The sequence below is a fragment of the Rutidosis leptorrhynchoides genome, chromosome 10 (assembly GCF_046630445.1).
Source record: "Rutidosis leptorrhynchoides isolate AG116_Rl617_1_P2 chromosome 10, CSIRO_AGI_Rlap_v1, whole genome shotgun sequence".
NCBI lineage: Eukaryota > Viridiplantae > Streptophyta > Magnoliopsida > Asterales > Asteraceae > Rutidosis > Rutidosis leptorrhynchoides.
In genome coordinates, this window is record NC_092342.1 from 300,595,359 (window position 1) to 300,618,845 (window position 23,487).

The 23,487-nt window shown below is 35.2% G+C and overlaps 2 protein-coding genes across 2 annotated transcripts; one reads left to right on the top strand and one right to left on the bottom strand.

Annotated features, from left to right (window-relative positions):
• Nucleotides 1-5,961: 5,961 nt before the first annotated feature.
• On the top strand, nt 5,962-13,205 carry LOC139871571 (coatomer subunit gamma-2-like). Its single transcript, XM_071859275.1, has 18 exons — nt 5,962-6,127; nt 7,477-7,574; nt 7,676-7,726; nt 8,248-8,361; nt 8,455-8,655; nt 8,750-8,851; nt 9,042-9,149; nt 9,246-9,476; nt 9,912-10,162; nt 10,246-10,417; nt 10,788-10,943; nt 11,031-11,081; nt 11,227-11,367; nt 11,461-11,658; nt 11,877-12,008; nt 12,114-12,287; nt 12,415-12,654; nt 12,786-13,205. The coding sequence occupies exons 1-18, from the start codon at nt 6,085-6,087 to the stop codon at nt 12,975-12,977; spliced, it is 2,655 nt and encodes an 884-aa protein (XP_071715376.1). The 5' UTR covers nt 5,962-6,084; the 3' UTR covers nt 12,978-13,205.
• A 700-nt stretch (nt 13,206-13,905) lies between these two features.
• LOC139872227 (heat shock protein 90-2-like) lies at nt 13,906-15,146 on the bottom strand. Its single transcript, XM_071860071.1, has 3 exons — nt 15,024-15,146; nt 14,636-14,777; nt 13,906-14,547 (listed from the first exon to the last, which is right to left on the bottom strand). The coding sequence occupies exons 1-3, from the start codon at nt 15,144-15,146 to the stop codon at nt 13,940-13,942; spliced, it is 873 nt and encodes a 290-aa protein (XP_071716172.1). The 3' UTR covers nt 13,906-13,939.
• Nucleotides 15,147-23,487: the final 8,341 nt, after the last annotated feature.

The window sequence follows — 23,487 nt, forward strand, 5'->3', positions numbered from 1 at the left end:
TACGGCTTTAGATGCCGGAAAGAATTGTTTAAGAAATTTTTCAACTAAAACATCCCATGTATCGATCGCCCCTTCAGGTAACGATTCCAGCCAATCTTTGGCTTCTCCCTTTAAAGTCCAGAGAAATAACATGAGATATATCTGTTCATCCTCAACTTCTCTTATTTTAAATAGTGTGCAGATCCTATTAAAAGTACGAAGATGTTTATTTGGATCTTCCTTCGGCGCATCACTAAATTGGCATTGATTAGTCACCATATGTAAAATTTGTCCTTTGATTTCATAATCTGACGCATTAATGTCTGGATGAGTAATTGCGTGACCTTGGCCAGTGCGTTTAGCTCGCATTCGGTCTTCCATAATTAAAGGTTCTAGATTTTCCATGATTGAATTTGTTGAATCTGAATCACTAGAGAATTCTGATTTAATGGTTCGTTCCTCAACAATCTCTGTTTGAATGATTGGTGGTTCCGGAGGAAAAATTAATGGTTCAGGATCTATGAATCGTCCCTGAATATTCTCCGGATTCTCAATTGTGAGGTCGGGTTTAAAAAATGGATTATCGGAAATTTGAATTGGAGTACTTGGTTGACTGGATGACGATTCTAAAGAAAAAACAACGGCGACAATATTTGCTAGATGTCTTGATCTGGTTACAGGTGGTGAACGTACAAAAGGTGGTGAACGTCTTGCTCGGTGCATTCACTGAATATCCTATTAGTTTTTAAAAGGAAAGAAAAATTATATAAGTTATCTAATTAATAGACTTTTCTGATTTTGCCCACGTTTCGAATAGCCAAAAGATGCAGCAGAGGGGCAGGATTCGTTTGGTCTCAATATAATTGAGTACTGTTTGGCTCCAATAACTCGGTCCACGTACAAATCCAACTATTACTACGAACCAAAAAATTTTGATGTCTATCAATTTAACCACTTAAAATAAATTTTCGTAATTTTAAGAAATATAGATAAGAAGAAGAATAAAAATCTATGTCCTAAAACTAGAATGTTGAGAAATAAGAAAGAAAAAGAAAGCGCGTCGAAAAAGGGCGAAAAAGAAAAGAAAAAGAGCGACTTATAAAATTTTAAAAACACTCGACTAACCCAACCTTATTACTATCACTAACTTAAAATTAAAATTGCAAATTGAGATTACTAATTGGAGTGATAATTGATACATAGGTAAAAGGCGCCGAAAAATAAAATATATTAAAAGTTGTAAAAAATTACAATTTTTATAAAAATATTATTTTTATATTATTTATTTTATAAAACTATTAATTTTATAAATTAATTAAACTAATTAAACTTAAAATACAAATTAAATAAATAAAACTAAATTAATTATTTAAAATACTAACCCTAACCCTAATTAGGGTTTTAATTAAATAATAATAATAATTATTATTATTACACCGTAATTAATGCAGTTGGCAGACTAATCAGACGTGTCAGGTGAGCTCATGCGATCGCATGAGTTCTATGTTACCCGGCCATGCGATCGCATGGGCTAGGGTTTCGGGCTAGACACTGGGCTGCTACAGTACAGGCCGAAAGTTTATTATTATTATTTTTTTTTGCTGTATTATATTTTTGTTTTATAAATTTATGTAATATATTAATATAAATTAAAAAAAAACTTATATTTTTATAAAATAAAGATAAAGAAACTTTTATAGAACTTATAAATTTAACAAACTCTTAAAAATATTTATATTTTTGTTTTTCTTTTTATATTTTTGAATATATTAAAACGTATTTTTACAAAAGTGTATTTTTTTTATAAAAGTAAACTAAAAATAAAAATCTTTTTTTTTATATTTAGCGTTGCGCTTCCGGCTTTTAAGCTAGATTTTTCTCCTCGACAGCGGCGCCAAAAATACTTGATGTTATGCGAGGTGTATATAAAATAGCTTATATTTTTACAGGAAAAACTATTAAATACGATACAATTTTACACAAGATATTTATTTATTTATAGAATGGATATACTTAAACCTTGCTATAACACTTATAGGCAGTGTACCTAATCGTACAGTAGTGTAGTTTTTAGTAAGTCCGGTTCGTTCCACAGGGAATCTTTTAATCAAAGCTTAACGCTATATTAGTTTTATTTTATAAAAATACAAATATATATATATATAAGTAATATTATTATTATAAAGGGGGTTTTTACCGTTTAATGACCGGTTTGTCGATTTTAAAACTTTAGTCGCAATTAAAACCTAATGTAAAATAATAAAAATAAATATAACTTAATTTAAAGCGTAAAGTAAATAACAATAATGAAATTGCGATAAATAAAAGTGCGATGAAATAAAATACAATAATTAAAAAGTACGATAATTAAAAGTGCAATTAAATACAATAACAATAAATTAAAGTGCAATAATTAGAAGTGCAATTAAATATAAAATAAAGGAAATTAAATATGAAATAAAAGAATTATGCTTATTTAAACTTCTGTAATCATGATGTTTGACGTGTTGATTTTAGTTTTATGCCCATGGGTTAATTGTCCTTTGTCCTGGATTATTTAATATGTCCGTCTGGTTTTTGTCCATAACAGTCGATCAGTCATAAATATAAAGTGCGAGTATCCTCGTCAAATTATCCTATTACCCGAAGTTAAATATTCCAACTAATTGGGGACTTAAACTGTAACAAGATTTTAATACTTTGTTTAATAATTACACCAGGTTATCGACTGCGTGTAACCCAAGGTTTTAATACTTTGTTATCAATTATGCCAAGTGTCCTTGTACATAATTTCACCCCTGTTTTAATAATTCTAGTGACTATTAATCCATTCCCGTGTCCGGTTAAATGAACAATTATTCGTACATATAAATACCCCGCCCATTGTGTCCGATCGAGTGTATATGGTTATTTATAGGGACGTCCAATTATAAATCTTTATATTAAAATTAACAAATTATCATTTAGTTAAACAAATATAAAGCCCATTAATAGCCCATAGTCTAATTTCCACAAGTGTCGTTCTTTTGTCCAAACCCCAATTATAGTACAAAGCCCAATTACCCAATTTTAATATTTTTAGCCCAACATCATGATTACTTCGGATTAAATAAGCATAATAATAACTTAGCTACGAGACATTAAATTAAAAAGGTTGAACATAACTTACAATGATTAAAAATAGCGTAGCGTTACACGGACAGAATTTCGACTTACACCCTTACAACATTCGCTAACATACCCTTATTATTAGAATTAAAATTAAAATTAAAATTAAAATTAAAATTATAATTATAATATATATATATATATATATATATATATATATATATATATATATATATATATGTTTACGAGATAGAGAGAAAGATATATGATATATGGTACACCAGAGCTCGTGTTTTATAGGCCTTGTGAGCTGGAAAAGAGCCTCATGCGATCGCATGAACTTTGCCCTTCAAAGCCATGCGATCGCATGACCAGCTGGGGAGAGCCACATTTGGTTGTTTTCTTCTGCCGACGGTTTTTAAATATAATATAATATATATATTAATTTTAAGAATTAATTATATATTATATTATATTCATGTGCATAGTTGACTTGTAATTTTTAGTCTGTTGCGTCGAGCGTTGAGAGTTGACTTTGGTCCCGGTTCCGGATTTTCGAACGTCCTTGCGAATAGTTTAATATCTTGTACTTTGCGTTTTGAATCTTTTACTCTTGTAATTTTGAGACGTTTCTTATCAATAATTGGAACCTCTTTGATTGTATTTTGTACTTTTGAGCTTTTTGGTCGTTTGCGTCATCAATTTATCGAATCTGTCTTTTGTCTTCACCTTTTATTATTTAAACGAATATCACTTGTAAATAGAACAGTTGCAACTAAAAGCTTGTCTTTCTTGAGGGATAATGCTATGCAATATATGTTCATTTTTAGCATTATCATTTAGTGCTTAGGGTTTAGTGTTTAGGGTTTAGGGTTTAGGATTTAGGGTTTAGGGTTTAATGGTTATGGTTTAGGACTTAGTGTTTAGGGTTTAGAGTTTAGGGCTTAGTGTTTGGGATTTGGGGTTTAGGGTTTAGTGTGTAGGGTTTATTGTTTAAGGTTTAGGGTTTAGTGTTTAGAATTTTGGGTTGGTGATTTAGGGTTTAGAGTTTGGTGTATAGGGTTTAGGGTTTAGAGTTTAGTGTTTAGAGTTTAGTGTGTGGAGTATAGCGTTGGTGGTTTAGGGTTTAGGGTTGGTTTAGGTTTTAGAGTTTAGATATAGGGTTTAGAGTTTTGTGTATAGGGTTTATGATTTAGTGTTTAGGGTTTATTGTTTAGAGGTTAGGGTTTAGTGTTTAGATTTTAGAATTTATGATTTAGGGTTTAGGGTTTATTGAATAGCGTTTAGGGTTTAGAGTTTAGGGTTTAGTATGTTTAAGAGTTAGATGAATAAAAAATAATAAAATACCTATATTGATGTCCGGGTGATCACATCTCATACGAGAGTAATCAACATTTAATACCTTGAAAGTTGGGAAGTCCGGGTGATCACACTAGCCAAACCAACATTGATGTCCATTACCAGTATCAGAATAATCATATCGCTAATGATGAAAATAATGAAAATGATAGCAGCTCGGGTTTAATATACTTGAGACATCAAAGTGATGAAGAATTGGATCTTGAATATGATACAGAGTAAATGAATGAAGAAAACCAACCTGCAGAGCCCAACAATGATCTCCACGACCGACATGTTGTCTTTCCTGTACCATCGGATATACTTGGGTACGCAGCCTTTTCAGTTTCAATGAAAATTATTTTTCGTTATTTAATTCTAAGTTTAATGAGAATTCGTATTTATTAACTATCGAAAAATCATCAAATAAACAAAATTTTTAATTATAATAAAAAAAACATGAATGATATAGATGAACAATTGCAAGGACAATCAGCTACATAAATACATAATCCATTGATCAAAAGCATAGCAATTGCAAACAAAATATTAAACCACAAACAACACTAATATAAAACTTTAAGATACTGACAAATTCAATTGATCATTTCCTTCAAGTATTCATCACACGAATTATAGTTATCATTTGTTATAAATATGAAAAAGATAAAAAGCACACTCTTTAAAATGGTAAGTGAATGAACATTCTGTTCCAGGCTTTAGTCGATTTTCTTTTCGAAATCGGCTAAATCCATACGACACACAGAGGTTTGGTTTTTTCTTCGAATTTTCTTGTTTCAACGTCCATTTGTATCTACATCGTGCAAAATTAAAGCACGAAACTCTTTTACCACTACGTAGGCTCGGAAGTAACATCAGTTCGTTTGAAAGACGCTAAAAATAAACAAAATACATATATAAATTTATTACTATATTATATAGTATTAAATAAATGAAGAAAAATAAAAAGTTATTATTAACATAAGTATTAAAATTTAAAAGAATAATATAGTTTACTACCAACACATTACCGCGGAGTATCAAAATATCACAAGCCCAGCAAACAAGTTCTTTTTGCAAAAACACTCTTCAAAAACCCCGCGAAATCGCGGATCTTTAACTAGTTATATTATATATTATATTATATTATATATTATATCATATCATTAACATTATAATTATAAAAATTAATATTTGGTGTAAATAAATGAAAAACTTGTTTAGGCTCGCGAGCTTGTTCGATCTCGAGATATGAAACTCGAACTCGGACTCGTTTACTAAACGAGCTTCAAATAAAGTGCAAGCTCATGCTCGAGCTTTTAATGAGTGGAGCTCGAGTACTCATTTACAGCCTTACTCCTTACCAATACAAAAACCAACCCCACGAATAAATCAAACTCACGCAAAAAGCAACAACACCAACTACTAACACCGATTACCACTACAAGTATAATATTAAGTACAGTAGGTCTGATAAAACGCTCGAACCAACGTTTCTCTTGCAAGGATAGAGGGAGATATATATAGAGAGAGATCTGCTCGTAAACATCCAATTTGACTCTCAATTTCACTCCCACCGACACACAACATCAAGATCTGATTCATCATTTCAATCGATTATACAATTAGGTCTAATAAAACGCTCATTCTCTTTCTATAATGGCACAGTACGTGAAGAAAGACGATGATCGCGACGAAGAAGGTAAAGCTTTTATTCATTTCAGTCTCCATTCACTGATTTACTTTAATGTAATCATCTGAAATTTTGTTTCAATTTCATCGCTATGATTATCATTTCTGTTATTCTGTGTTAGTGTGTGATTAATACGATCTCCAATTTGATTTTAGATCTACATTGCAGTTAATTAGGTATTCAAATTGTAATGTCGATCGATTTGAATAGTGTTGTGAGTTCAGGTTGACTTGAGTGTGATACTTTGTGATCTATATGATTTAGGTGCTGTTTTTAGATCTACATCGTGGTTGGATAGATTTTGATAGTAAAATATTCTTAAGTTAATCTGTAAGCTCCTATAAATGTGATGTTAGCTGGATGTCAGGTGATCCGTAATCAGGTTGGCTGGAATGTGTGTTTATGAAGATTCGATGGAACTATAATAGAGTTTATGGATAGCTTATCATGATTTGTATGATAATTATAGAGTCATATGTCTAAATGTTGAATTGCATTATAATAATCGAGGAGTGACTATATCTAATACTAGTGATGTTTTCAGCTATAAGTACCGAGTGATGTAGGAGTAGGTCCAAAATCTTTGGCGGCAATGTCAAAGTTATATGCTTTACATTGGTCGAAGATGATATAGATCAGTGTATTTATGAGATTTAAGATCGGTATATCTGATTTGGTATTTGAGAAGATGGTATAAGGACGGGTGGTTTGTGATACTTATGTGCCTAAATTATGTGCAATGTTGTAAATTATTATAAGCTAGGGATGTTATTATAGTTAGGGAGCATTTTAGTGGTTGCTGAAGCCTGAACCAATGAACTGAAAAAAAAAAACGAGGTCAGAATTCAGAGTCATGAACTGTCCTTGCCAAGCCTAAATCTCTGTCATAATGCCACCGGAGAGATTTATATTTGGAGTTATACTGAGCCTAAGCAGCTCAAGTATCATATTTGGCATTACCACGCTGTTCATATTATAGTTGTTTGTTCCGTGTGTTATTAGGTGCGAACGATAACTTTATGTTAGATATGATTGGTGAGCTTGTGACAACATTACTTCTGTTGATCTGATCACTGATGATTTCTGTTTGTTTGTGAAGTAGGTCAAGTTCTCTTTAATTGAATATTTGGTTTACCAAGAGCTGAATAGCTGATGTAATGACAGTATTATTTGTAACTGTTGTGATTTACCTGAATTTATGTATTATTTACTAGAAGTATAGACTCACACTTCCTTGTTACATTTTTACTGGCAATCATATACTTCAGATTCGTCAAAGATCATGACAATTGTGTAACCTTATAAATGGACCTTGCTGTATGTTTTGTGTATAAATGAGTTTACTTTGTCATGTGCAGCCGAGTACTCCCCCTTTTCAGGAATTGAGAAGGGAGCTGTTCTTCAGGAGGCTAGGGTGTTCAATGATCCTCAGCTAGATTCAAGGAGATGTTCTCAGGTGCATCTTTTAATTCAACAATTAACATGTTCTACTTAACTTTTTGATTCATTTTTTTGCATTCTTGATATAACGCTTTATGATCTTTGTTTGGATGACAGGTTATTACAAAGCTGCTTTATCTTCTGAACCAAGGTGATAGCTTCACAAAGGTTAGATCGCGTTCCATCCACTGTTCATAAGACAACACTCGACTTCTATACAAATACATATATGGTTACTGTAAGAGGGGAAAATAACTCTAGGGCTTCTATCTACTCTCTCTCTCTCTCTCTCTCTATATATATATATATATATATATATATATATATATATACACACACACACACACACACACACACACACACATACTCCATGTTAGTAACCTTTCACATCAAGCAGATAGGAAAGCCTTTATATGTTGAAGTTTATGTATAGATTTCGTTGTTGCATGGTTACATATAAGTATCTAATCTCTGCAAGGAGTAATTTATTTGGGTTATATTTCGGGTTGAGTATAATCATAATGTTCTGAACTTAAAGTTTTTTTATGTGCTTATGTGGCATACATATATATCATAATCTTACATGGCATCATCATTGCATCTTTGTTGTGCCTGAAATTGTTGCAGTATAATATTTTTATCTTATTTGGCATAATCTTGATTTACTAATTTGTGCTGCTCTTTTGCAGACCGAAGCCACAGAAGTTTTCTTTTCAGTAACAAAACTTTTCCAGGCTAAAGATATTGGATTAAGAAGAATGGTTTATTTAATAATAAAAGAGCTCTCTCCCTGTGCAGATGAGGTCTCAACAAATAATCTTATATATTTAAATTGTCTACAGATACATTAGGCTGTTAGGATTGAATAACATGGTTAATTTTCTCTTGCATGTTAGGTTATTATTGTCACAAGTTCCCTTATGAAAGACATGAATAGCAAGACCGATGTGTACAGAGCAAATGCTATTCGTGTTCTCTGTCGCATTACAGATGGAACTCTTCTTACTCAAATTGAAAGATACCTAAAACAAGCTATTGTTGACAAAAACCCTGTAGTAGCAAGTGCAGCCCTAGTCAGTGGTATCCATTTACTCCAGGTGCAACATAGTGTTTGAACATTTTCATTAGTTTTGTTGTTTTCTTTTTCTATATATCTATAATCTTTACTTATTTAATGTCCTTGCATCTTAGACAAATCCAGAGATAGTGAAAAGATGGAGCAATGAGGTACAAGAAGCTGTTCAATCAAGGGCTGCACTTGTACAATTTCATGCACTTGCTTTGCTTCAACAGGTATGGCCGTTGAATGTTGCAGATTGTAATATTTATGGTTCACTAGCTTCTAAATATGTTCTGTATTCTTATAACATCAAACTCATACAGTCTGTTACAAATTATGGACCTCATTTAAGTACCCTTGACCATCATATGGGTTTATTTGACCACTTTAACCATTGCTTAAATAGAACCATTCTATCTGTAGATAAGACAAAACGATCGGTTAGCTGTGAGCAAATTAGTGACAAGCTTGACAAAGGGTACTGTTCGTTCACCGCTGGCTCAATGCCTGTTGATCCGTTATACTAGTCAGGTACATCCTTTTTCTTTCTTTCTTTTTTTTTAATTCTTATGTACTTTTTTTTTTTATTTTTTATTGTTATGGACATACGTTTAAATTTGTTTTCAGGTTATTCGGGAGTCAAGCAACAGTCAAACTGGGGACCGTCCATTTTATGACTATTTGGAAGGCTGTCTCCGCCACAAGGCAGAGATGGTCATTTTCGAAGCAGCACGAGCAATTACAGAATTGAGTGGCGTTACTAGCCGAGAATTAACCCCTGCAATTACTGTCCTACAGCTCTTCTTAAGTTCGTCTAAACCAGTTTTGCGTTTTGCTGCTGTTAGAACATTAAACAAGGTATACTCTCAACTTGTATAGAAACCCAACTGTTTTCAGTTTCACATGGTATATATCTTGCTGTAGGTGTCAATTGTCATAAACATGAAAACAATTTTGTTGGTCCATTCATTCCATTTCCTTTTATCACGATCCATTTTCTTATGGCTGCTTTTGCTTATATACACTAGATTAACAGAAAGTGTGATGCTTTAATCGCCAATGGTTAATGAAAGAAATATCGATTTTCTCTTTTTTGTTCCAAATAGTCATCACGGGGTACATTTCAAATAAATTCTTTGACAGCTTAGTTCTATTGTTTCGGTCCCCTAGATTAAAACCAGGCGATGATATGTTTGTGTTATGTTCACATTTTTTTCTCCTTTGAAAGTGTACACAGTGTATATTAGATCTGTAGAACCTGTTGTGATAGATGATAGTTGGTATCTTGTACAGGTGGCAATGACTCATCCAATGGCTGTAACTACATGCAACATAGATATGGAGAGCTTAATTTCAGACCAAAATAGAAGTATCGCAACTCTTGCCATTACTACACTGCTCAAAACAGGCAATGAATCTGGCGTTGATCGTTTGATGAAACAAATTACTAACTTCATGTCTGACATTGCGGACGAGTTCAAAATCGTTGTAGTTGATGCCATTAGATCATTGTGTTTAAAGTTCCCCCTTAAATTCAGAACCTTGTGAGTGTCTTCAACATTATTCACTAAAATTTTTAACTGTGAGAAACACATAATTTACCTTATTTAATTATTTCTTATGACAGGATGGGTTTCTTAAGCAATATCTTGAGGGAGGAAGGTGGATTTGAGTACAAGAAAGCGATTGTGGATTCAATTGTAACTATTATAAGAGATATTCCAGATGCAAAAGAGAGTGGCCTCCTTCACTTGTGTGAATTCATCGAGGACTGTGAATTTACATATCTTTCAACACAGGTTATCACATGTTCTTTATCTTGAATTTCTTGCTGTTTTTCTTGTTGGATCAATGGGTTGTTTCGGCTAATGTTTTATCACTCACCTTTGAAAAAAGGAGTGCCTGACCGAAGTGGGTTTAACGGGTTAAAAAACTCCCATAGTGCAGTTATGATCTATTTTTTGGACAGAAATTGTTTTGGATCGATGCAAGTTTGACCCGTACCAAAAAAAAAAAAAAAAAAAAAAAAAAAAAAAAAAAAAAAAATTGGTTTTGCACCATTATCCAACTCGCCCATTGTGCCACCTCTAGATTTTCTTCCCAGCTTTTAGCATTCTTGAATTTTCATTTGTCATTATAGTAAACATGTTTACTTGAATACATGGTCAGATTCTTCATTTTCTAGGCATTGAGGGACCAAAGACATCAGATCCCAGCAAATTCATACGTTATATATATAACCGTGTCATACTTGAGAACCCAACTGTTCGAGCCAGTGCAGTGAGCACCTTGGCTAAGTTTGGTGCTATGGTTGACTCATTGAAGGTATCTAAACTTCCATTTCTTGTCATAATATTTAAGCGAGGTGAACCTTTTGTACTACTAATTCAGATGAATTATACTGTATTGCAGCCTCGCATATTTGTTTTGCTGAGACGCTGCCTATATGATAATGATGACGAGGTCAGTTGTATATATTAATAATATGTTTTTCTATATATCCTTATTGATTCATCTGTCCCTAAATTAATGCAATATTTTGACTTAGCCTATAGTTTAAATTGTTCGGTATTTATAACCCAAGCCTATTTTGACCCATTCTGTGTAGGTTCGTGATAGGGCTACTTTGTATTTGAATACTATTGGAGGTGACGGATCTGTTGTTGAAACTGATAAAGATGTTAAAGAATTCCTGTTTGGATCATTCGATCTTCCATTGGCCAACCTCGAAACTAGTTTAAAAAACTATGTAAGGCGCTACACCAAATTTCTATGGAGTACATTACAACTTTATCTTCGTAATCAAATTGTGTAATTGTTTTTTTTTTTTTTTATAATGCAGGAACCATCGGAAGAACCTTTTAATGTCAGTTCTGTGCCAAGGGAAGTCAAGTCTCAACCATATGCAGAGAAAAAGGCTGCGGCTAAAAAGCCTACTGGTCTAAGTGCTCCTCCGGCTGGCCCCACTTCAACAGCCGATTCTTATGAGAAGTTACTGTTGTCAATTCCGGAGTTCTCAAATTTTGGGCAGCTTTTCAAGGTTCGGTAATGGCATATTCTTATAGGTGGCAATTTCGACCCATTTACTTAAGAATGGGTCGAATTAACCATGTCGAATGGGTCAGATTATTAAATATAGCTTAAACGGAAACGGGTCGTACGCCAAAATGAAACTTATGCACATAAACTATCTATTGTCTTTTTTTATCTGATATTCTGATTATAGTGTTGTTGTAAATAAGTAATTTTTGTTATCAGTCCTCAGCACCAGTGGAGCTTACCGAAGCTGAAACCGAGTATGCAGTGAATGTTGTCAAACACATATTTGATAAGCACATTGTGTTCCAGTACAACTGTACCAATACGATTCCTGAGCAGTTATTGGAAGATGTAAGCTCTAAATTCAAGGATAAATTCTTTTTGAGCCATGAAACTTTCTTTTTTAAGTAATATTAACAGAAAAAAAAACTCTTTGTTGTTGTTGCTCGGTTGTAGGTTACCATTTTAGTAGATGCTTCAGAAGCTGAAGAGTTTGAAGAATTAGCAACAAAACCATTAAAGTCCTTACCATATGATACACCAGGACAAACATTTGTTGCATTTGAAAAACTACAAGGGGTTCCAGCTGTTGGCAAGTTTTCTAATGTGTTGAGGTTCATCGTTAAAGAGGTAATATCGTCACACATTTTTAACATTGTGATATACAAGTATTTTGTTTTTTTTGTTTTTTTGTTTTTTTTTTTTATTATTATTATTTTTTTTTACTAATGCTGATGTTTTCTAAACATGATTCCAGGTTGATACCTCAACTGGTGAGGCTGAGGAAGATGGTGTGGAAGATGAATACCAGTTGGAAGAATTTGAGGTGGTTTCGGCAGATTATATGCTTAAGGTTGGGGTTTCTAATTTTAGAAATGCATGGGATAATTTGGGTGAAGACTTTGAACGTGTTGATGAGTATGGCCTTGGCCCAAGGGACAGTTTGAAAGAAGCCGTTAGTGCCGTTATCAACCTTCTTGGCATGCAACCTTGCGAGGTAACTAAATATAATTTAAATACTACTTCGTATATAGTCAATATTATATTTCATTTTTTTTTTTTTTTAATTTAAATACTACCCTTGTTAAAAGGTTCTAATAACAGAATCTATATGGTATTATGTTTCAGGGGACAGAGGTGGTTGCAGGCAACTCACGGTCACACACATGCTTGTTGTCAGGTGTATACGTAGGCAACGTGAAGGTACTTGTTCGATTATCATTTGGAGTCGATAATGCCAAAGAGGTTGCGATGAAACTTGCTGTTAGATCTGAGGATGAAGCTGTTAGTGACGCTATTCATGAACTAGTAGCCAACTAGTCATTTTTTCTACTTCTCAATTTTCACTATGGCGTGCCTGAAGGGGATAGGGATATATACAAACATTGTTTTTTTGTACCTTAGTCAATAATACATTTTTTTTCCCAATATGGTTTTTTAAGACCCTATAACATACTTGTGTTTAAGAAACAACGTATATCATTTATTCAACTTCACTTTGTGACTACTATTGGTGTTATAATATGTATGTTTGATCAAGTTTACACATTATGCTTGACCAAGTGTTGATCCAGAACTGTACGATTGTTTTTTAATTATTGTTGATTCAATTGCATACAACGATCCACTTTAGAAGGCATACAACGATCCAGTTTAGTCGGCGGTTCACATACCCGAACCTGTTAGTCAAAGCAGTTTGCAAACCCGTTTGTTTAGAGGTGTAATGAGCTTAGCTACTCACGACTTACTTTGAGCTCTACTCATTAAAAACTCGATTTGAGTCAAAATTAAACGAGCTCGAGCTTTACCCCAAGCTCGAACAAACCATTAAGTCTAAACGAGCTTTCATTTATCACATCAATTAATTAGTATTTATATTTAAAACAGTATATAACCAGTGTAGATATGACCACGTATTATTACAAAGCTCAAGTATTCAGGAACGAGTTCTTTTGTCGAAATTTTAAAGGGTGGATAGAAGTAATGTAAATCCATGCCTTCTATTGCTTGTAAAGTTGTAATCTTTTAACTTTTGACAACTTAGTGAAAAGTTTTTCTTAATTTAATTTCTGTTAGCTGTCAAAATTTTAAAGGGTGGATAAAAGTAATGTAAATCCATACCCTTTACAAAGCTAAAGTATTCGGGAACGAATTCTTCACAAATATCCATGATATATAAAAACACGGCAAACATATAACTTGATGTTGTTCGGCTTCTTCTTCTTCGTCGTGTCAAAAAGACCAAACAGTGCTCTTTTGGGAACAAAAAGAATGACCTTAAATTACAACTCACCCTCGACTGAAAATTGTTTCACGTTGAAGTGATCATCCAAATCCTTAGTTAAACTCTCGTAAAAAGCAGCATACTCTTCTTTGGTCAGTTCAAGTTTTCTCTTCCAAATAGGCTCTTGCTTGTTCACCAACGACCACTCATGGGACACTTCCTTGATCTTCTTCTTTGTCTTCTCTTCCTCATCTTCATCTTCATCTTCATCATCAGAAATTTCTTTTGCAGTTGTCTTTTCAACCCATAAAGATACCGGGTAACTGATTAACTCAGAATCCTTCTTGATCAAATCATTAAGTCTTCGCTCTTCGAGGTATTCAAGCTGGTCCTCCTTTAAGTAAAGTGTCACTTTAGTACCTCTGCCAAGGGTTTCACCATAAGTGTCTCTAGTTACTCTGAACGACCCACCACCTTCAGACTCCCAAACATACTGTTCATCATCATTATGTTTGGTTGTTACCACAACTTTGCCAGCAACCAAATAAGCAGAGTAAAAACCAACACCAAATTGTCCAATCACGCTAACATCTGCACCAGCTGCTACAGCTTCCATGAACTCTTTGGTGCCAGATTTCACAATAGTACCCAAATTGTTCACCAAATCTGAAAATAAATATAAATATATAAGGTCATAACGTCTTTAATATAAGTAAATAAAAAGTGTAAAAACAGTACAAAATAATATACTCACCAGCCTTGGTCATCCCAACTCCACTGTCAATGATGGTCAACGTGTTGTTAGTCTTGTCAGGAATAATATGAATAAAAAGCTCTGGTTGTGCATCTAGCTTACTCTTGTCAGTCAAGCTCATAAATCGAATTTTATCCAGAGCCTAAATAGGGTATACAGATCATTTAGTAATATTTTGCTAAATAGGGCATTTATGCATGAACAGCATAATATTAAAGAATTTGTCGATGTTGATTTTTTCAAAGCTTACCAAACACTTCAATATACGTAGTAAAATTATCGATACATGTAAACGGCTATACAATTATTGCAAAAGCGAATAAACAAATCGAACAGATTAAAACGTTAAACAATCATAATTTAATAATAAAATTAAACGAAGACTTACATCAGATGAATTACTAAGAAGCTCACGAAGATATATCTTCTTATTACTGTTGAATTTGTTGACGATGAGACTCAACAACTCGTTGATTTCAGCTTGAAACGCAAACGTCTCGGTGTCCGCCATTGATGAGTTAGCACGAGATGAAAGTTTCCGGCCTACAATCTAGAAGCTCACCTTCTAGATGTTCAAAGTAGCCTTCTTTGAACACCATGTAGAAGAAGCAAAGATGAACACGATGACGGCCGCCCACCATCTCCGTTCACACCCTTCCACCGCCATAGAATTTTTACTATAAATAGAGGTGCAAACCTTAATTGTTAATCATCCCAAATCATTCAGAGAAGTGTAATCACAACCTAGAGAGTGTGTGTGAGCTTGAGAGTTTTTTTTTGTAAGAGTTTTGTAATACTCTGTAAATCTATTCTTGTGAGTAATAGATTTTTTTTTCTCTCAAATTTATATCTCCCAACGTCCAGGCGATCCCCTCTTCCTAACAAGTGGTATCAGAGCTTGGTTAGAGACGTTGGTCGAGTTTTGGGTTTTCTGAAGTTTTCTTAAAATCCAATTTTGAGTGTACCATTGGATTCGTCTCGTCGAACCGAGTCCAACGCAAAAAACGGCGACTTAAACGGAGTTATAACAAGCCCAGAAAACGCGATCAAAGTTTGGTCAACTCGCCGGAATCTCGCCGGAGAAGACGACCGGTGCCGGAATTTTCGCCGGAGAAGACGATCACTGTAGCAATTTACTGCAGCAGCTGGCGGCACTGTAGCAGTCACTGTAGCAGTACTGTAGCGGTACTGTAGCAATTCTGAAATTTTACAATTTGGTCCCTGAAATTTTCAGAATTTCATTTTTTTGGTCCCTGAAATTTATAAAAATTATAATTTTGCCCCGTAAGTGGAATTTAAGCCGCGAAGTGTCTATTCCACCATTTTCAACCGTTCCGGACGTAACGGTGATCTCTGTTTTCTACAATTCAACCCCGTTTGTGTTGAAAAATTATTTTTAAGGTGATAATGTCCACAGAAGAGTCAACATCATCTTCCGGAGCTATGATTATGCTCACAGCAACAAACTACACGTTGTGGAAACCTCGGATGGAAGATCTCCTCAGCTGTAAGGATTTGTTCGATCCTATTGAATTGAAGGGTATAAACCCTGATTCTACCAAAGAGAAAGAGTGGAAGAAATCAAACCAAAAAACTATTGGTCAGATCCGTCAATGGATTGATCATAGTGTCTTTCACCATGTTGCACAAGAGACAGACGCATATGTCCTCTGGAAAAAGTTGGAGGACATGTACCAGGCCAAGACTGCTCGGAATAAAGCCCTGCTGATGAGGCGTTTAGTCAACATGAAGCTCAAAAGTGGAACTTCAGTTGTCGAGCATACCAGTGAGTTTCAGAACTTGGTCAACCAGTTATCGTCTGTAGAGATGCCGCTTGGCGATGAAGTTCAGGCGCTACTGCTACTTAGCTCCCTTCCCGATAGTTGAGAAACGCTGGTAGTAACACTCAGCAACTCAGCACCGAATGGCAAACTTACCATGTCAATGGTCAAGGATGTCCTATTCAGTGAAGAGGCAAGGAGAAAGGACATGGGCACAGATCAGACCCATGCCTTTGTCACAGAGAATCGGGGGAGACAGCGAATGAGTAGCAAAAATAAATGGAGAGGCAGAAGTAAGAGCAGGGGCAGGTCAGCTGATGGCAGAAAACCAACATATAAATGTCATCATTGTGGATTAGAGGGACATATGAAGAAGAACTGCTATAGATTAAAAGAGGAACAAGGTCAAAGCAGTTCACAGCCGAAGAATAAGGGTGGAGAAACATTAGTGACTATCCCTGGTGATGTAGCTTATTTGTAACGACCCGTCAAAATCGCTATTGACGCGGCACGTTAATCATTGATTCCACAGTGAGGTTTTGACCTCTATATGATACGTTTTGATAAAATATTGCATTCATTAAAATAAGTAACTTTCTAAACATAGAAAGTTATAAACATGTGGGCAAGTGCTTAGGTATAAGCAAAACCCCGAAATACATAAGTCTTTAATTTACAGGTTGACATCACAGTCCAATTATTTATTACACAACGCAGTTTTATTTTGAATGCAATAAACTTTGTACAAAGCATGAGAGACTCCATGCAGGCAACAAGCACATCACAGCGGAAGCATTCTAAGAACCTGAGAATAAAACATGCTAAAAAGTCAACACGAATGTTGGTGAGGTATAGGTTTAATTTCTCGAGTCATAAACATATATAAAGATAGACCACAAGATTTCATCAAAAGTTAATAGATTCTACGTAACAGAGCACCCTGGCAACTAAACTTAACGCTATAGTGATAATTACCCCATTCGTTTTAATACACGCAAATCAACGTGTCTTAAACTCAAATAACATACGTCCGTTAAAAGGCTAGCGCTCTAGCTCGGACGGGGATGTCAAGCCCTATGGATCCATATACAATTATTCGCGCCCACCAGTCCATATCCTATGTACTGGCAGCTACTAGTTACCAAAGCTAAGGGATTTTCGGTTTAACTCAGTGTAGAATTTAGTATGTACTTGTGTCTTATCGCGTTTAAAATAAATTGCATGTATTCTCAGCCCAAAAATATTTAAAGTATTTAAAAAGGGAGACTATAACTCACAGTTCAATATTGTGATTCAATATTGTAGGGAAATAGCGTAGACGTAATGATGGTAGACGACTGTATGGTTGGCCTTGGATTCTAGAACAATACCCCGAACAATACCCAATATTACCTTAGCTTGAAACGGTTTGAAACCCGAATTAAAATACCCTCGTAAATACCTTATTTAAATTATAATATTAAAATTATAAATATCTTATCGTTTACAGAAGGAAGAAAAGAAATTGGGGTGAGTAACTCGTCGAACAAACTGGCGTATTTATAATACTTTTTCATTTACTGTAGCTCATGCGATCGCATGAGTTTTCAGTGTTTTTGCCATGCGATCGCATGGCGTTTTGTTTCTAGTTCGTCGACATCAAATAGTGCTACTGTAGCAATTCACTGTAGCAAGTCAATTTTACTGTAGCAATTCACTGTAGCAAAGTCAATTTTACTGTAGCACTGTAGCAAAGTACGATTTCACTGTAGCAAATAGTGTTTTACTGTAGGAAAGTCGTTTTTACTTGTACATATACATATATACATACATATAATTGTTCATGAATCGTCGAGAGTAGTCAAAGGTAATTGTATATATGAACAGTTCTAAAATTTTGAGACTCAATATAACAGACTTTGTTTAACGTGCCAAAATAATAAATCGTATAGAGAATTGGTTTAAATTAGTCGAAATTTTCCGGGTCATCACAGTACCTCCCCGTTAAAGAAAATTTCGTCCCGAAATTTTTGAGTAGTACCTGTTTCATGAGCGATATCAGTGAACAAATGTGGATACTTTTGCTTCATTTGATCTTCACGTTCCCAAGTAAACTCGGGTCCTCGTCTTGCGTTCCAACGAACTCTAACTATCGGTATTTTGCTTTGTTTTAATTGTTTGACCTCACGGTCCATGATTTCAACAGGTTCTTCGACAAAATGGAGTTTATCATTAAGTCGTATTTCGTCAAGAGGAATTACGACATCCTCTTCAGCTAAACATTTCTTCAAATTTGACACATGAAATGTGTCGTGAACACTACTAAGTTCTTGCGGTAGCTTTAATCGATAAGCAACTGCTCCAATTCTTTCGGTGATTTCAAAGGGTCCTACGTACCTAGGACTTAGCTTTCCTCGTTTACCGAATCGTACAACGCCTTTCCAGGGTGACACTTTCAACATGACTTTGTCGCCCACTTGAAATTCTAGCGGTTTTCTTCTTACATCAGCATAACTCTTTTGGCGACTCATGGCCGTTTTCAATCGCTGTTGTATTTGAATGATCTTTTCGGTGCTTTCGTGAATAATTTCTGGTCCAGTAAGTTGTCTTTCTCCTACTTCACTCCAACAGATAGGAGATCTGCACTTTCTACCGTAAAGTGCTTCAAATGGTGCTGCGTTGATGCTCGTATGATAGCTGTTATTGTATGAAAATTCTGCCAACGGTAAGTGTCGATCCCAACTGGTTCCAAAGTCAATCACGCATGCCCGTAACATGTCTTCCAATGTTTGTATTGTTCTTTCACTTTGACCATCTGTCTGTGGGTGATAAGCGGTGCTCATATCTAATCGAGTTCCCAATGCTTTTTGTAATGATTGCCAAAAACGTGATGTGAATCGGGTGTCACGATCAGATATGATGGAGATAGGTACACCATGCCTGGAAACTACTTCCTTCAAATATAGGCGTGCTAATTTCTCCATACTGTCTGTCTCCTTTATTGGTAGGAAGTGAGCTGATTTAGTTAGACGATCAACTATCACCCAAATAGTATCATGACTACTTGCAGTCCTTGGCAATTTCGTAATGAAATCCATGGTTATTCTTTCCCATTTCCACTGCGGAATTTCTGGTTGTTGTAGTAATCCTGACGGCTTTTGGTGCTCAGCTTTGACCTTTGCACACGTCAAACATTTGCTTACATAAGTAGCAATTTCTGTCTTCATATTAGGCCACCAATAAAACTTCTTGAGATCGTGGTACATTTTCCCATTTCCTGGGTGAATTGAGTACCTCGTTTTGTGTGCTTCATCCAGTACTAGTTGCCTTAGGTTACCATGTTTTGGTACCCATATCCTACCAGCAAAATACAGGGTTCCATCGGCTTTTACTTCAAGTTGTTTTTCTAACCCTTTGCTCATTTCGCCTTTTTCATTTTCTTCTTTTAAAGCTTCTAACTGTGCTGCTTGAATTTGCTTTGTGAGATCAGTACAAATTGTAATATTCAAAGCTCGAACCCTAAGAGGTTTTACTCTTTCTTTTCGACTTAAGGCATCAGCTACAACATTAGCCTTTCCGGGGTGGTAACGGATTTCACAATCGTAATCGTTTAACAACTCTACCCAGCAATGTTGCCTCATATTGAGTTGTTTTTGATCAAAAATATGCTGAAGACTCTTATGGTCAGTGTACACTGTACACTTGGTGCCATATAGATAGTGTCTCCATATTTTGAGTGCAAAAACTACTGCTCCAAGTTCTAAATCATGCGTCGTATAGTTCTTTTCATGAATTTTTAGTTGTCGTGAGGCATATGCGATGACTTTTGTGCGTTGCATTAATACACATCCTAAACCTTGGCGTGAAGCATCACAATAGATCACGAAATCATCATTTCCTTCCGGTAATGACAAAATGGGTGCAGACGTTAACTTCTTCTTTAATAACTGGAATGAGGATTCCTGTTCTGTGGACCAATCATACTTCTTTCCCTTTTGAGTCAATGCAGTTAAGGGTTTGGCGATTCTAGAGAAATCTTGAATGAATCTTCGGTAGTAACCAGCAAGACCTAAGAATTGGCGAATTTGTGTTGGAGTCTTCGGGATTTCCCATTTACTAATGGCTTCGATCTTGGCGAGGTCAACTTTAATTCCATGTTTATTGACAACATGGCCCAAAAATTGTACTTCTTGTAACCAGAAATCACACTTCGAAAATTTTGCGTACAATTCTTCTTTCTTGAGTATCTCTAGTACCAGTCTTAAGTGTTGCTCATGTTCTTCCTTGTTCTTTGAGTAAATCAATATGTCGTCGATAAAAACAATAACAAATTTGTCTAAATACGGTCTACAGATGCGATTCATTAGATCCATGAATACTGCTGGAGCATTAGTTAATCCAAAAGGCATGACTAGGAACTCATAGTGACCGTAACGGGTTCTGAACGCGGTTTTAGGAACATCTTCTTCCTTCACTCTCAGTTGATGATATCCGGAGCGTAGATCAATCTTAGAATAAACACTTGATCCTTACAATTTATCAAACAAATCATCAATCCTCGGTAATGGGTACCGATTCTTGATCGTTAATTTGTTTAATTCTCGGTAATCTATGCACATTCTCATAGATCCATCCTTCTTCTTGACGAACAGAATAGGAGCACCCCAAGGTGAAAAACTAGGACGAATAAATCCACGGTCCGATAATTCTTGCAACTAGTCTTGTAATTCTTGCATTTCTGAAGGTGCAAGTCTATATGGAGATCGGGCTACAGGTGCAGCTCCTGGTATGAGATCAATCTGGAATTCTACACATCTATGTGGAGGTAGCCCCGGTAATTCTTCTGGAAATACTCCGGGATATTCTCTTACAACCGGCATGTCATTAATGCTTCTTTCTTCAGTATCGATCTTCTTTATGTGTGCCAGAATAGCATAACAACCTTTTCTTATAAGTTTCTGGGCCTTCATACAGCTGATAAAGTTCAGCTTTGAGTTGCTCTTCTCCCCATAAATCATTAATGACGTTTCATCCTTACGAGGGATGCGGATTGCTTTCTCAGCGCAAATAACTTCCGCTCTTGTTTTGGACATCCAGTCCATGCCAACGATTACGTCAAAACTTCCTAATTCTACGGGTATCAAATCGATTTTGAAGGTTTCACCAGCGAGATTCATTTCGCAACCATGGCAAATTTTATCGGCTTTTATCAGTTTACCATTAGCTAATTAAATAGTATATTTATCGTCTAGAGGTAATGATGCACATTTTAGTTTAAAACTAAAGTCTTTACACATATAACTTCTATCAGCACCCGTATCAAACATAATAGAAGCTAGTTGATTATTAACGGTAAACGTACCCGTGACAAGATTAGGATCCTCACGTGCTTTACTGGCACTAACATTAAATGCCCTCCCACGTGCGGGTTCTTTGTTCTTCTCCTTATCAGGGCATTGATTTATAAAGTGACCAGACTTCCCGCATCCAAAACATTTCTTGACATCGGTCAGTTTTGTCTTTACTTCAGAAACGGTGGCATAACAATCTTTCGCCACATGTCCTTTCTTGTTGCACTTATCACAGACCACTTGACAATAACCTGCATGATGTGTGTAACATCTTTTGCAGAACGGATGGGGTCCCTTATAGTTTGGACTTGCAGTTGCCCCATCTTGTTTACCTTTAAAAGTTTCTTGTTTCTTCAGGTGAGTACTTTTGCCCTTATAGTCTTCCCATTTCCTCTTTCCTTCAGTTGTCTTGACTTCGGTAATTGGTGCCTTAATCGAACTCTCTGTGATCTGGTCCATGAGTTAGTGTGCCATTGTCATGGCTTCCTGCATCGTATTCGGTTTGGACGATGTAACATTTCCTTTGATATTGATCGATAAACCGTCAATATACATTTCTATCTTTCGTTTCTCATTTGGCACCAATTCGGGACACAACAAGGCTAGTTCCATGAAACGCTTTTCATAGTTATTGAGATTTGTGCCGATAACCTTCAGATTACGTAACTCAGATTCCATTTTTCTGATCTCGTTTCGAGGACAGTACTCCTCGATTAGCATCTTTTTCAGTTCTTCCCAAGAGATATCATATGCCGTATCTATTCCTTCTGCTTTAGCATAATTGTTCCACCAAGTAAGTGCACCATCTTGCAACGTGCACGAAGCATACTTTGACTTGTCTCCGTTCGCACAATTACTGATTTTGAAAACGGACTCCATCTTTTCAAACCATCGGGTTAGACCGACTGGTCCCTCAGTTCCACTAAACGTCTGTGGTTTGCATCCTTGAAAAGTTTTGTATGAGCATCCGTTTCGTGAATTTGTGTTTACGGCTGCTGCTTTAGCTGCTGCTTCGGCTGTTGCTTTTGCTGCTTCGGTTGCAGCAATTCTTTCATTCACACGTTTCTCGACTAGTTGCTCAAACTCAGCATCCGACATTTGAGACATGTTTCTTCAATAAACACAACAGATATAATTTAATCATATAGAATATTATAGGTAAAATGAGTTGTCAATAGTTAATCGTAGCATATTAATAATATGAACCGATTATTATAAAAGCCTTTTCTTCTTATTAGCATTTTATAATTATTTCTAGGGTATTACCTACCCGTTAAGTTCATACATAATAGCTAGTACAAGGAATTAACTACTAAAATCCTAATAATATTCCACTATGAAAAATTATAGCGAGTTACTACATTATTATGTAATAATAATAGTAAGAAGTAGTAATAATACAAATAATCATTCCATGCATTTATTATTAATAAACCAAAATAATACAATACCATACAATACTGATATTTTACATATGCTTATTTTACATAACAAGATAAAGTAGCACACATAAGTAATAAAATAGCGCATGGAAGATTTATGGTTGCGAGGTCGTTCATTCAGAACTATCAGAAACTTCTTCCCATTTGGTTCTCTCTGCCAATTGTTTGTGTGCACATGGTCCGACAGACATTCTGGCAGTGTATTTTATTTTTAGTTGGGGTTTTGAGGTACCCGTTACCTCAGTGGGTTTAATACAATAAGGGTGGTTACGGATCGAATGGTCCTGTTCTTTTTTAAT

Coding starts and splice junctions, on each gene's coding strand:
- LOC139871571 (XM_071859275.1), top strand. CDS start 6,085: ATGGCACAGTACGTGAAGAAAGACGATGATCGCGACGAAGAAG. Junction 6,128..7,476: donor CGATGATCGCGACGAAGAAG/GTAAAGCTTTTA, acceptor TGTCATGTGCAG/CCGAGTACTCCCCCTTTTCA. Junction 12,288..12,414: donor TGAGGTTCATCGTTAAAGAG/GTAATATCGTCA, acceptor ACATGATTCCAG/GTTGATACCTCAACTGGTGA.
- LOC139872227 (XM_071860071.1), bottom strand. CDS start 15,146: ATGGCGGACACCGAGACGTTTGCGTTTCAAGCTGAAATCAACGAGTTG. Junction 14,778..15,023: donor TTCTTAGTAATTCATCTGAT/GTAAGTCTTCGT, acceptor TACCCTATTTAG/GCTCTGGATAAAATTCGATT. Junction 14,548..14,635: donor AGTTGGGATGACCAAGGCTG/GTGAGTATATTA, acceptor ATTTATTTTCAG/ATTTGGTGAACAATTTGGGT.